The sequence below is a fragment of the Pholcus phalangioides genome, unplaced genomic scaffold (genome assembly GCF_987345545.1).
Source record: "Pholcus phalangioides strain wild (caught in Gottingen) unplaced genomic scaffold, Ppha-v1.0 ptg000031l_1, whole genome shotgun sequence".
Classification (NCBI taxonomy): domain Eukaryota; kingdom Metazoa; phylum Arthropoda; class Arachnida; order Araneae; family Pholcidae; genus Pholcus; species Pholcus phalangioides.
Window position 1 is genome coordinate 4,782,636 of NW_028301621.1, and position 15,773 is coordinate 4,798,408.

The window sequence follows — 15,773 nt, forward strand, 5'->3', positions numbered from 1 at the left end:
TATCCCTAGTGATCACAAATTGGTGAACTCTTTACCTCCCCCTCCCTTTCCCTGTTTTCTAACGAGACACGTAGAACTTCTGAATTGAAGTTTATTTTTGGTTATAATAAATTCGGAGGCGGCTGGAAAAATTAAACAGGAAAAAATAACAAAAGAAAAACAAGTTTATAAAATAGAGAGATAATAGAAGTAAGAGTTAATCAAATAGGGTTGGTTTTCTAATATCATTTCTATGGCATGCTGTTTGAGACACAGAAGCAGTTTGTAAAAAAAAAACCGGTGTACTTGTAAATTAGAGGTTCATAAAATCCAGCACTGACTGAATTTTGACATGAGAAAAGAAGAAAGAGCAGTTATTTTTTTACCCATTTGGAATGTTAAATTTGACTCCTAAATACTATAATTTACATTTAGAAAACACTCTAAAAGGCGTTTTCATTTTTCCAATGCAGCCCACAAAAGAAAAAAAGTCGGACACCTCTTATCATATATCAAATAAAAATTAAAACATCTTTTTTCCTTCACTAATAAGCCCATTCTTCTACAAAAAAGAAGTTCTAAAACATACTTAGCCACACAAACCGCTCTATTTTGAAAATATTTTTCAACAAGAAAAAAAAAACAAATCTCATCCTATTTTCTATGAGTGGAAAAAAATGATCAAAAGTAATTTCTGTATTGGGAATGAAAAACTTACTTACTAAAAGTGACTTACTGTTATCAGCGCAGAAAAAAACCAATAGATATATATATATTTATACATAATGTGCATGCAACTTACCAGCAAAATAAACTTTCTTTGATTAGGATTTTCATAATCCAAAGGCCCATTAGCTACTCTAATGCTGACAGATGTTGATCCAGTAGCTAATAAGGGCTCTATGCTGAAAATGTTTGATTCATCTAACAATTCAATGTTGAACACTGAATTTGATCCCTAAATAAAATGAATTTTATTAACATAAAAAAGACTAAAACATGAATCTTTTCTTAAATGAATACTTAATACCAATGAAAAATTAATCTAATACTTACCTCAGTAATTACAAAATGAACTACATATTTAGTTGATGCAAAATCAATTTTCAGTAGAATAAATTTATATGAGCTCCACATGCAGTCAGTGCCATCTTAACATATGGGCACAGCCCATCGTCACATACAAATTTTTCGCTGACTCATTTCATCGCGAAAAATTTGAATTGCTTTAAAATTCATATGTTTGTTGTGACCTTATAAATAGGGTAGTTGCTTTAGGCGTAAAAAATTGAACTAATTTTTTTTCTCATTTATTGGAAATGTTCCCCCTTCCCATCAGTTTTAATTTTTAACAAATGAAGGAAAATAGTCATTGAAGTCATTAAATTTTTACCATATAATCCGCATTTCTGTCGGGATTTCCATTTCTCGCAGCGAGGGATGTTGAAGAGCTCACCCAAATAAAAAATTGAGATCAAATAAATTTTTAAATTTTAATTTCCACCTTATAAGCCACATTTAACAGTTTTTCTCTGGATTTGAGTCCCTTATAAACAGAATGAATTTTCAGCCCCCCCCCCTCCTCAATGTTTCTTTCATGTCGGCACCTTTGACTGACCAAGGATGCCGGAAGTGTTTGGAACTTGTGGGTTCTTGTCTTGATCTTGAGGTAGAAAATTTTGATTTCTGAATCATTTCTCTGGGTGCTCATACCCATTCCATAAAGTACCCTGGGCAACAACAGCATCTCTGTCTCTGACACCACTTCCCGCTTTTGTTGGGATTTCTATTTCTCACAGCGAAGGGAGTTGGGCGCAGATCAATGATGGAAATGTACAGTGCTTATGAATGACGATTCGGTGAAGTTTTCATAATGCCCACAGGATGATCACCGACAAAGGCAATGTAATCACCAATAAGAAAGATGACTATGGGTCAGTCGCATAGAAATAATATAACCATTAATCTTATGTTTATAATCAGTCGCATATCTTTGGCTGGCTTGTTTGAATATTTTCACATAGTTTTCATTAGCGTCTAAGCTTTTGGTACAAGGTTGGTGTGCTTGGTCTACGGCTCCAGTCAACGATTAGTAAAAATTTCTTCTTATAGTACAAGTGAATTAACATTAACAGATTACGTTCAGAGGTATATTTCCTAGGTGAGGGGGGGGTATGCGGGCTTTATCCCAAGATGACAAGTTCAAGTGAAAGGGCGTGACCAAAATTAAGTAATTGGTGATCAAGAACATGAATTAGAAAGGAAGAAGGAAGGCAAGGTTTGAAGAGCCCACAGGTGGGAAAACTATAAATCCGCCTCTGATTATAGCCTACATTTATTAGGATAATTTTAATTTTAAAAACAATTTGTATCGTACATATAAACACTCCACAATATCTAAACCTTCATTTATTTTCAGTGCTTTGAGTATCATTTTATTTAAACACTTATATAACCTGAATATCGCAGTAAAAACCTGATGTTGATTTATAGAATAATAACTGATGGTATTTTGAACTACCATAATTTTTTTCTTGTATTTTAAACATACGTTAGAAGATTTAAATTTATTGCAATTTAAATTGAATTCAAACAATTCAATTTCAAAAAGTACATTATTTTTTGTCATCCGTATAACCTGTATCTCTCTTTAAGATACAACAAAAAACTCAAAGAAAATTAATAATAAACTAATTCATTGAATTGCATTAAAAGTGTAGACCAAGCACACCAACCTTGTACCAAAAGCTTAGACGCTAATGAAAACTATGTGAAAATATTCAAACAAGCCAGCCAAAGATATGCGACTGATTATAAACATAAGATTAATGGTTATATTGTATCTATGCGACTGACCCATAGGCATCTTTCTTATTGGTGATTACATTGCTTTTGTCGGTGCTCATCCTGTGGTTATGAAAACTTCATCGAATCGTCATTCATAAGCACTGTACATTTCCACCCTTGATCTGCACCCAACTCCCTTCGCTGTGGGAAATAGAAATCCCAACAAAAGCAGGAAGTGCGGCTTATACTGTGAAATTAAAAATTAATTTAATTGAATTATTATTAATTAAATATTTCAGGTTCTTATGGAGATACTGTAATAGGGCAGATAGAAATTTACCGTTAAAGATAGGCTCACTGTAATTTGGGGAATATCATACAAACCGAAATTTTCCACATGATATTGAAATTTTATCACAGCAAAAATCAATTATTTAACATTTCAAATTTTCATAACTGAATTTTCAAATATAATTAAACTTTTATATACAGTTAAATTTTTAAATGTAATCGATATTGTAATTTTAATTTCGATAACCTTTCTGCATTGACAAAAATTAATTATTTTCAGTTAACTGCGTGTACACTTTTGTTAATGTTTTTATTTCACGTGTAAGACAAAAACCGACATACATACAAGCTCACGTGGAACATGTACAGTGAAAAATCGACGGTTCGAAGAATTGATTCTGCTCTGTAATATATAAATTGACGTCGCGACGAATTGACATGGCGGCAAACTTGTACAGCTACGAATTGGAGCTGCAACAAATTTGTATTGCGACGAATTGACACTGCGACAACTTTGTATCGCGACGAATTGGAGCTGCGACAAACTTGTACAGCGACGAATTGACACCGCGACGAATTGGCACTGCAATGAATTTGTACCGCGACAAATTGAGGCGCGACAAGTTGAGTGAGACAAATTGACCGGCTATGGAAGCTAATCAGTGAAAGTGAACTGAATCTGAAAATGACTTGGGCATTGCAAATGCTTCTTCATTGTTAAAACTTTGTTGCCAAAGCATTCAAGTCTGTCACTATCTCTATATTGCAACAGCAGATAGTGTCACTTACACTAACCAAAAATATGAAAACACCCTTTTATTTCATTTTTAATGTTCATATATTATTCCAGGAGTCCTCAATTTTTTCTGTGCTCAACTAGTGGGTTCTGGTTAGATTTATGCATTAAAAAGATTCATACATCTAAAAATGTAGTAAATATTTTATGAGCATGTCACCATTGAAGTGTATATGAGTTAGTTATTTCATGTAATAACTGATCTATTCAGTTAAAGTATGTAATAGAATAATAATCACACACTTCAACTAATTATTCTATGAAATAACTAGTTATTCTACAAAATAACTAATGATAGACAGTTTAAAGTTCAAATGCAAAATAAACAATTTGACTCAATTATAAAGCATACAAAATGTTAATTTAATTATTAAGGTGATTAGGTTAATTTAGTTATTACAATAAAAGAAACACATTCAACTTTTGCTCCTACTGAAATCTAAATGTATATGCATTTCTTTTACACTTTAACATTGAGTGTAAATCATTCTATGAAATAACTAGTCTAGAATACAAGTGAGTTTCACATATTAATTGATCAGTTATTTCAGGTGGGCAAAAGGCTATTACTTACACCTTCTACATGCTTGAGTCGCACTACCTCATCCGGATTGGTCTGTTGGGCCAGTCTGTTTTCCCCATTGGCCGAAGTTGCTCCTAAGGGCTCTGGATAATGCTTGGGTTTCAATCATTTTTAAAATGGGAAACCAAGCACTGTTAATTTTCATCCTTTCCTTTTCCGTTGAAGCAGTTCTTGTGTTTTTGAATTTCGATAGCTTCTCTAAAAATACATGGGAAATATCTCATGTCGTTGGATAACACTTGGGTGTTTGTGAAGAGAATTTTGTGGTCCTTGGTCAGGGCATGCTCTGCTACGGCTGACTTGTCAACCTGACCCAGTCTACAATTTCATTTGTGCTCGACTAATCTGGTAGATATAGATCTTTTTGTAGTGCCAATGTATACTTCCCCACAACTGCATGGGATACGGTAAACTCCAGTTGTTTTTAGTCCATCCCGTTGAGCTTTGGCCGACCTGAAGCATTCACTTAGCTTTTTGGTTGGCTTGAACATGGTCTTGATGCGAAATTTTCTTAGGTGTCGTCCAATTCTGTCCTTAACTCAAGGAATGCAAGGGAAAAATGCTTTTCCGGTCGCTGGTTCTTCTACTTTCCATGAGGCATTTTTTGGATGTATGGCCCTCATTACATCCCCCATAGAGTATCCATTGCCCTGGAAAGTCCTAATCAGGTGTAATTTTTCTTTATCAAAATGTTCTCGCTCAGATTCTTCTTGCCCTTTCCACCTTGCTTCTGGGCAGGATGGTGATTAGACTCCCGGTGCAGGTATCTGTCCATGTGTGTCTTTTTACGGTAAACCGTATAGTCAGTCTGTTACATATCCTTGTGACCAGAACATCTAGAAATGAAAGGGCCCCCTCTTCTTTCTCCATTGTGAATTTGATGTTATGATGTATACTGTTCGAATGAACTAGGAACTCATCAAGTTTTCTCTCTCCATGACCCCATATAACAAATGTGTCCTCCACATACCAAAACCAGGTTGACAACTGGTACAGGAATAGAGGATGAAAATCAACAGTGCTTGGTTTCCCATTTTAAAAATGATGAGATTGAAACGCGAGCACACGTCAAAAGACAAAAACTACTTCATGATGGCCAAAAACACAAAATATTTTAAGCTTAATTCTAATTTACATGATGGCCACAAAAACCTTTTTTTTGTTTTATTATAGATCCTAACTTGGTCACCGGATTGAAGGTGTAATTGTAATCAATACCATGACGTTGACTAAATCCTTTCATTACAAGTGGTGGTGGTAAATTTGGTGGCAACAGGCCACGATAGAGAATGCACGCATGTTAAACCATCTCTTAACTGCGAGATTTGAAATTTTTAGATTACTACACTAATAATTTGGGTTCCGTTCACAATCCCGACAGACGAAATCCCGACAAGTCACAATCCCGACAGACGAAATCCCGACAGGTCAAAATCCCGACAGGGTCGAAATCCCGACAGGTCAAAATCCCGACAGGGTCGAAATCCCGACAGGTCAAAATCCCGACACTGTCCAATTTAAAAATTCAATTTCGCCGTATAAGCCGCACTTCGTGATTTCTGTCGGGATTTGAATTTCTCGCGGTGAAGGCCGTTGGGGTGACGATGAGAATGATAAATTGCTATCAAATAAATTTTTCAAATTTTAATTTCGCCGTATAAGCCGCACTTCGCGATTTCTGTCGGGATTTGAATTTCTCGCGATGAAGGCCGTTGGGGTGACGATGAGAATGATAAATTGCTATCAAATAAATTTTCAAATTTTAATTTCGCCGTATAAGCCGCACTTCGCGATTTCTGTCGGGATTTGAATTTCTTGCGGCAATGGGCGTTGGGGTGACGATGAGAATGATAAATTGCGATGAAATAAATTTTTCAAATTTTAATTTCGCCGTATAAGCCGCACTTCGCGATTTCTGTCGGGATTTGAATTTCTCGCGATGAAGGCCGTTGGGGTGACGATGAGAATGATAAATTGCTATCAAATAAATTTTCAAATTTTAATTTCGCCGTATAAGCTGCACTTCGCGATTTCTGTCGGGATTTGAATTTCTTGCGGCAATGGGCGTTGGGGTGACGATGAGAATGATAAATTGCGATGAAATAAATTTTTCAAATTTTAATTTCGCCGTATAAGCCGCACTTCGCGATTTCTGTCGCGATTTGAATTTCTTGTGGCAAGGGGCGTTGGGGTGACGATGAGAATGATAAATTGCGATCAAATAAATTTTTCAAATTTTAATTTCGCCGTATAAGCCGCACTTCGCGATTTCTGTCGGGATTTGAATTTCTTGTGGCAAGGGGCGTTGGGGTGACGATGAGAATGATAAATTGCGATGAAATAAATTTTTCAAATTTTAATTTCGCCGTATAAGCCGCACTTCGCGATTTCTGTCGGAATTTGAATTTCTTGCAGCAAGGGGCGTTGGGGTGACGATGAGAATGATAAATTGCGATGAAATAAATTTTTCAAATTTTAATTTCGCCGTATAAGCCGCACTTCGCGATTTCTGTCGGGATTTGAATTTCTTGTGGCAAGGGGCGTTGGGGTGACGATGAGAATGATAAATTGCGATGAAATAAATTTTTCAAATTTTAATTTCGCCGTATAAGCCGCACTTCGCGATTTCTGTCGGGATTTGAATTTCTTGTGGCAAGGGGCGTGGGGGGCGCCGATGAGAATGATAAATTGCGATCAAATAAATTTTCAAATTTTAATTTCGCCGTATAAGCCGCACTTCGTGATTCCAGAGGCCTGAGTTAGGTCCGACCGTTCATCGCATACAAGTTCCAAGGAAAAATTGATATTCTTTGCCTTTGTAGTCTAGTGGGCTCACCCAGAAAGCTCGAGAACGTGGGTTTGATTCCTAGCAAGAGCACAGGTGAATTTTTCCTTCCTAACTTCATCTCGCATCAGCCAACCGTTGAAACCTCCGTATAGATAGCGGAAAGTGATATCATCCTCGGAAAATACAGTGTGTGTGGCTCAAAACAAAAAAATCTACATTTTTCTTTGATTTCCCGTCCTTTAACTTCCAATTTGAAAGTTGTTGCATTGTCTCTCCTGATGCCAACAGAAAAATTGCATGTTTCTCAGTGCAATATTCGCTAAGATATTTGAATTCGAAAACTGGAGAAAAGTTATGAAAAGACAGCAAAAACTAATCGACAACGCTCCTTCCCCAAAGTTATGCTGTCCTTTCCACCTTTCCTTCGAATTTTGAATTCAAATATCTCGGCGAACATTGTACTTGTCAACTTAGATTTTTTTTGTTGGTCTCAGGAGATACGGTGCAGTCACTTTATAATTAGAAGTTTTAAAAATTTATATTTTTTTATTTTGTTACACACTGTGTTTTCACTCTCAAAACTGGTACAGGGTAATTTTTGAACGCCTTTTGAGCATTTTTTCAAACTGAAATCATCTCTACCACGGATGGTTGAGAAGACAATGGCCGTACTAACTCTTAAAGGACACCCTGTATGCAACTACACTACCACACAATTTGCATACTCTCTTCAAAGCCTTAAGACCAACTTAGAGATAGAATTTTAAGAAATTTTTTTGGGAGTCTCAACAGTATAAAATAAAACTATTGACAGAATTTTATGTTTATAGCTTCGTAGTGAGAAGGGGGGAATTGGGGATCCGGTCCCTTCGAAATGAGAGAAAATGATTGAAATAAGTTAAAACATGGCCAAATATATTATTTGACCACCTTGTCCCCCCCGAATGGAATTTCTAGATACGGGCCTGACCTTCAGTGGTTGCGGCTCGGCGATGAATCAGTGAATTAAGCTGTCAACACATGTAATTTTATACATATGAATAAAAATATTTCTCTACTATTACATTGCTTTCGAAAACCTTGAAAATTTTAAATTAAGATCTTCATGAAACGGTCTAACTTTGTGCAATATCATTTGACATTTTAAGTCTATTTGAAACTTGAGCGAGAAAGAATTTCGAAAAATTCTCAAAGAAAATAATAAGGAACAGCAGTGTTTGTGGAGGATAGAAAAATCGATAAATGCCAGAAAAAGGCAACCCTGAATCCTTTGCTTTTCGCCAAGTTGGAAAAGTAAATGAATTTCCAAATTATTGATCTCCATTGATCATGGTATGCGCCACAAACCACTTGCAGCGACAAACGGAAATCCCGACAGAAATCGCGAAGTGCGGCTTATACGGCGAAATTAAAGTTTGAAAATTTTATTTGATCGCAATTCACTATTCTCATCGTCGCCCCAACGCCCCTCGCCGAGATAAATTCAAATCCCGACAGAAATCACGACGTGCGGCTTATGCGACAAAATTAAAATTTGAAAATTTTATTTGATCGCAATTCATCATTCTCATCGTCGCCCCAACGCCCTTAATCGCGAGAAAGTCAAATCCCGACAGAAATCGCAAAGTGTGGCTTATACGGCGAAATTAAAATTTGAAAATTTTATTTGATCGCAATTCACTATTCTCATCGTCGCCCCAACGCCCCTCGCCGAGATAAATTCAAATCCCGACAGAAATCACGACGTGCGGCTTATGCGACAAAATTAAAATTTGAAAATTTTATTTGATCGTAATTCATCATTCTCATCGTCGCCCCAACGCCCTTAATCGCGAGAAAGTCAAATCCCGACAGAAATCGCAAAGTGTGGCTTATACGGCGAAATTAAAATTTGAAAATTTTATTTGATCCCAATTCACTATTCTCATCGTCGCCCCAACGCCCTTCATCGCGAGAAATTCAAATCCCGACAAAAATCGCGAAGTGCGGCTTATACGGCGAAATTGAAATTTTAAAATTTATTTGATAGCAATTTATCATTCTCATCGTCACCCCAAGGCCCCTTGCCGCAAGAAATTCAAATCCCGACAGAAATCGTGAAGTGCGGCTTATACGGCGAAATTAAAATTTGAAAATTTATTTGATCGCAATTTATCATTCTCATCGTCACCCCAAGGCCCCTTGCCGCAAGAAATTCAAATCCCGACAGAAATCGCGAAGTGCGGCTTATACGGCGAAATTAAAATTTGAAAAATTTATTTCATCGCAATTTATCATTCTCATCGTCGCCCCAACGCCCTTAATCGCGAGAAAGTCAAATCCCGACAGAAATCGCAAAGTGTGGCTTATACGGCGAAATTAAAATTTGAAAATTTTATTTGATCGCAATTCACTATTCTCATCGTCGCCCCAACGCCCCTCGCCGAGATAAATTCAAATCCCGACAGAAATCACGACGTGCGGCTTATGCGACAAAATTAAAATTTGAAAATTTTATTTGATCGCAATTCATCATTCTCATCGTCGCCCCAACGCCCTTAATCGCGAGAAAGTCAAATCCCGACAGAAATCGCAAAGTGTGGCTTATACGGCGAAATTAAAATTTGAAAATTTTATTTGATCGCAATTCACTATTCTCATCGTCGCCCCAACGCCCTTCATCGCGAGAAATTCAAATCCCGACAAAAATCGCGAAGTGCGGCTTATACGGCGAAATTGAAATTTTAAAATTTATTTGATAGCAATTTATCATTCTCATCGTCACCCCAAGGCCCCTTGCCGCAAGAAATTCAAATCCCGACAGAAATCGCGAAGTGCGGCTTATACGGCGAAATTAAAATTTGAAAAATTTATTTCATCGCAATTTATCATTCTCATCGTCACCCCAACGCCCCTTGCCGCAAGAAATTCAAATCCCGACAGAAATCGCGAAGTGTGGCTTATACGGCGAAATTAAAATTTGAAAAATTTATTTCATCGCAATTTATCATTCTCATCGTCACCCCAACGCCCATTGCCGCAAGAAATTCAAATCCCGACAGAAATCGCGAAGTGCGGCTTATACGGCGAAATTAAAATTTGAAAATTTATTTGATAGCAATTTATCATTCTCATCGTCACCCCAACGGCCTTCATCGCGAGAAATTCAAATCCCGACAGAAATCGCGAAGTGCGGCTTATACGGCGAAATTAAAATTTGAAAAATTTATTTCATCCCAATTTATCATTCTCATCGGCGCCCCAACGCCCCTCGCCGCGAGAAATTCAAATCCCGACAGAAATCGCGAAGTGCGGCTTATACGGCGAAATTGAATTTTTAAATTCGACCGTGTCGGGATTTTGACCGTGTCGGGATTTTGACCGTGTCGGGAATTTGACCCTGTCGGGATTTCGACTTGTCGGGATTTTGACCTGTCGGGATTTCGACCCTGTCGGGATTCTGACCGTGTCGGGATTTTGACTTGTCGGGATTTCGACCCTGTCGGGATTTTGACCTGTCGGGATTTCGTCTGTCGGGATTGTGACTTGTCGGGATTTCGTCTGTCGGGATTATGACCCACACCATAATAATTTTGGTTTAAATAAAAAAAAAAGATAAAACGCTTTTATAGATTAGATCATGAATGTTTAGGCTATTTCATAAAAACTGCACTAAAAGCATGTAAATGAAACAGTGAAAAATAACAAGGTTGCATATATTTTGTTTTTATCTGAGGTGAACTTGGTGTATAAGTGAGAGCCAAACTGCTGTTTGTGAACCAGACAAAATGGATGCAGGTGGTTTTTGCAAAACTTGTAAAGGAAAAGTATTTGAACTTGCGGAAGTTTTCAAGTGCACAATGTAGAGATGTCACTGGTCTAATGATCTAACTACCACTTACTGGGAAAAGACCTACATGTCCATAATTTTTATGACAACGTAAAAGCGTTCGAAACTAAATTAGTCCTTTGGAAACGTCAATTGCAAAACAAAAACTGCATACAAAATTATTGAAGTTGGTAAATAGATCTACAACTTGGAAACCGGACGATTATGGACAGTGCATTTCAAATCTGAGAATGGAATTCAGAAGCAGATTTTCCGACTTCCGCGAGAACGAAATTTCTATGAAAACATTTTCCTCACCATTCTCTGTCGATATCGAAAGTGTTCCACCTGAGCTGCAATTAGAATTTGCAGATATGCAATGCGACTGCAGTTAAATGAAAGTTTTTTGAAATTCCTTCATTAATTGATTTTTATTCTAAATATGTGTTCAAAGAAAAGTATCCAGAAATATCCAAATATGCATTGTTCATATCTTCTATATACAGGCAGCATATTTTTATTATATTTGCTGCCTTGTAATTTATTATATTTGGCAGCACTTACATATGAGAATAGTTGTTTAGTCGAATTAAGAATACAAAATCAAAAACTAGAACACGTCTGACTGATCAGCATTTGGAGGATACTTCACGAATAGCAACAACACAAATTTTGCCTAACATTGAAGCTTTAGTCAAGCAAAAACACAGTCAAGTTTCGCATTAATTTAGGAATTACATCCACTCGCATTCGTAATGTAAATAACCAAAGATTTTCTTGTTTATTTGGTGCTTAATTAATTCAACATATATATATATAAAATCATCCATTTTCATTCTGTTTCATACAATTTACCAACTTTCAAAAGCATTTACCAGTAAAAGAAATGTATTAATATAGCAAAAAAGGAATTTTTTGACAATATAATTTGAAATGTTTTTTTTTAAATCATTCAAAATTAATATTTGTTAAAATTAATTGAATTCAATGTTTAAATTCTATAAAATATTTTGAAATATATTTAATTTGTCATCATCTTTGGGGGGGAGGGTGCCCCCCCCTACGCCATTAATGAGTGGCCCGCGGAACGCGACAAATTTTTTATGTGGCCCTCGAGCGTAAAACGTTGAAGACCCCTAACCTAGGTAGTACATAACTATAGGTTGATGTAGCATTTTATGGATCACCTGACCTTTTCAAGGAACCACTTTCCAACTGACTAGAACACACGATAAATGACTATTAGTTGACTAGAAGATTATATTTAGAACTACCACCCGGACTAGCCTAGCTTAAGAGATCACCTTTTTACGACATTAGTAACAACAACTAGGTATTAGTAGGGGTTATTCCCCCATCAGCCCCGCTGAGTGGAGTGAGTACAACGAATTGAACAAAGTTAGAAGATTGAATGCCCACTTCTGGTTTATCCAGGCCTATTTATAGTAGTCGATTGTTCTCAGCGCACTGAAAGAACATGTTTCCTCTGGCACATCGGGAAAACTATGGTGTCAATCCGTTGATTTCCATATTGTGACACAACAACAATTTCAGATATTCTGTATTTTTGGTTGGAAACAGTTCGATAATCGTGAAGCCGGCTGGACTTTACCCACGATATCGGTAAGTCTATTGAGGGTGAGACCAAGACAATGGATTATATGTAACCCGCAGGAGTCCGCAGCCCTCCGTTAATTAAACAAAGTAGTTGAAAACAATAATTTCTTTACAATGAATAATCACATACATTGAACTTAATTACAAAAAGTCATACTGACACAACCAGGTCTTCGCTTGGGGAAAGGACCTAGCGTTAGCTGGTGGGTTATCGACACATCGGAAACACGTAATGGGAGACCTAAAGGGGCGATACGTTACATACCCCCTCATTCTGAAAAAAAGAAAAATTCCCTAGAATTTTTTTTCCTGGCAATCCTGGTAACTTTTACCAAACCTAAACCCAAAAAAAACTAACTTATGCAAGAGAAATCTAATATGAGCTGGTGGTATAGTTTTCGAAAACAAGGCTCTTGCTAACTCTATTCTAGTGTGATAGCGGTAAAAAGTCTGAAGTAGCAATTGTCTAAATCTTTCCCAGGAATTTTGTTGTCCCCATCTTTCCCACTCATGTCTACCAATGCCCTACCACCAGGACAACGCTCTTCCCTCCAATGTGCTCACAACCAGTTCAACTCCATCGGGCACATTATACATTTGGAAGTACGAGTCACATTTCAACAAGAAACTTCTCACATCTTTCATTCTGTTCTGAGAACACCAAATTTCCCCCTCCAAAACACTGAATTCTGGAATACAGTGCACTGTTGGGAATTGATTGGGAATAATCACGAAAAGTGGTCTCTAGTGACACAACCAGGTCTTTGCACAGGGAAAGGATCTAGCGTTAGCTGGGGGGCTATAGACACATCGGAAACATGTAACGGGAGACCTAAAGGGACGATAAGTTACAACCTGTATACGAACGACAAAAGGGCTGTTATATACGTAGAATGCAAGGTTTCAATTATAATAAAGTTTATTTAGACATGAGCAAAGAAGACCAAAGAAACAACTGACTTGAGCCTATACAAAAATAGATCAACATAATAATTGTGAAAGCTGTGCCATCTAGTACAGAGGAAAGAAAATATAATATGGAATACCAAAGTTATATACATACTCAAACATACTCCCACCCTATCAAGAATATATGCATGGTGTCATATTATTCTTGATACATGGGTAGAACACATATCTTAGCTATTGATCTTTTGAAAATACCCTTAACAGTTCGAATGTTGACAACTCGAACTATTCCATCTTTACCTGGATGAATTTTGAGTATCCTACCAAGAGGCCAGGTAGATGGCGGAGTGTTATCTTTATTCAAGAGTACCAAGTCATCCATTGCGACAGAGCATTTTGGGCATTTCCATTTGTAACGTTGTTGAAGCGTATTCAAGTATTCTAGATGCCACCTGTTCCAAAAGTGTTGCTTCATTTTTTGCAACAGTTCTCATCTGGTATGAAATGCCATTTTCTCACAGTTTGCAGTCAGTTCTGGGGAAGAGGTGATAACTTCTCCGATCAATAAATGAGCCGGTGTTCAACAAATTTATATCACTGTCAGTTACAGGTGTCAGAGGCCTTGAATTAAGAACTGCCTTGATTTGAGTAAGTGTAGCCAGTTCTTTGAAAGTTAAGGAAGTATCTCTTATGACTCTTCGAAGATGAAATTTCAATGAACAAATCCCAGACTCCCAAAGTCCTCCCATGTGAGGGGAAGCAGAAGATATGAGATGCCATTCAATAGAATGCTGATTAAGACAATAGCAACCTGATTTTTATTAAGCTCAGCTGCAACCTTGTAAATTTCTGATAACTTGCGTCGAGCGCAGATGAAATTAGTGGCATTATCACTATAAATATGCGTAGGAGCACCTCTACTTGAACAAAGTTGTTGCAGGGCTGCAATAAATGCACTGGCTTTAAGATCACTGGCAAATTTGATATGAACAGCCTCTGTGGCAAAACATACAAATACAGCAATATATCCCTTTGTTGAATGAGATACGCGACCTCTATGTTGTTTTATGTTGACAGGCCCTGAAAAGTCAACTCCACAAACTAAAAAAGGATGATTCATAGTGACTGTGTTTGGAAAGATTTCCCATGAGCTGAGTTTCACCAGATGCCCTGAACCTACAACACACCATACACTTATGTGTGACATTACGAATAATTCTTTTAACATGGATAATCCAATATATTTGAAGTAAAACATGACAACACACTGGGATTTGCATGGAGATAGGTGACATGATATTGTTTTACTAATAAAGTGGAAATTCTATGCTGATAAGGTAGAATGATAGGATGTATAGAATTATGACCCAAAGAGGAATTTTGGAAACATCCTCCCACCCACAAGATACCGTCACCATCAATAAATGGTGATAAACTAAATAATTGACTCTTCGGATTCACTGGCTGCTGATTGGTCAAACATTCCACCTCATCAGAAAATAATTTCTCTTGCACATAACAAATCACCATGTGTAACACATTGTTTTGCTCTCTCATAGACATGGTTGCACATGGCACATTATTAGACAGAACAGTTGCATTTGATACACGCGACAATAACTGATAAATTTTAAGCAACAGCACAAGATGCGAACTATTTTTGGCAATGAAGAATATTTCGTAAACAAATCATCATACACTTGAACACATTGATTCACTGCTATATTACCAATGAAATTTGGTTTCTCCTCCTGAAGAGCAACATTGTCATTAATGACTGGAACATGACTTTGCCACAGGTTTTCATACTTGGTGAACCACGGTGGACCAGACTACCACAGGTCATAATTAGGGAGCAAGGAGGCATCCACACCCTTAGATGCAATATCAGCTGGATTGGATTTAAATGGCACATAATGCCACTTAGCATCTGGAATCAAACCTAAGATTTTCAGATGTGTGATTCGCTATGAAGGACTTCCATTTACGATGGTGAGAGGCAAGCCATGCCAACAGGACCTTGGAGTCACACCAAGCATGAAGAACAGCATCGTGACTACCGAATGCTTGCACAAGAGATTTCAATAACTGAGTAAGTAGCAATGCACTGCAGTGGTCCAGGCGAGGGATCGATATTTGTTTTATCGGAGCCACCTTGGTTTTTGCACACACCAAGGTTACGTTTGCCTGCCTGGATTCATCAAGCTGTTTGCAA

At 37.2% G+C, this 15,773-nt stretch overlaps 1 protein-coding gene across 3 annotated transcripts in view; it reads right to left on the reverse strand.

Annotated features, from left to right (window-relative positions):
- Window positions 1-15,773, reverse strand: part of Cad87A (cadherin 87A) — a 672,761-nt gene that overhangs the window by 551,675 nt on the left and 105,313 nt on the right. For all 3 annotated transcript variants that reach the window (XM_089252829.1, XM_089252827.1, XM_089252828.1), the window contains one exon: window positions 782-937. In XM_089252829.1, coding sequence (XP_089108955.1) covers window positions 782-937 — 156 coding nt within the window. The remainder of the gene's footprint in view (window positions 1-781; window positions 938-15,773) is intronic.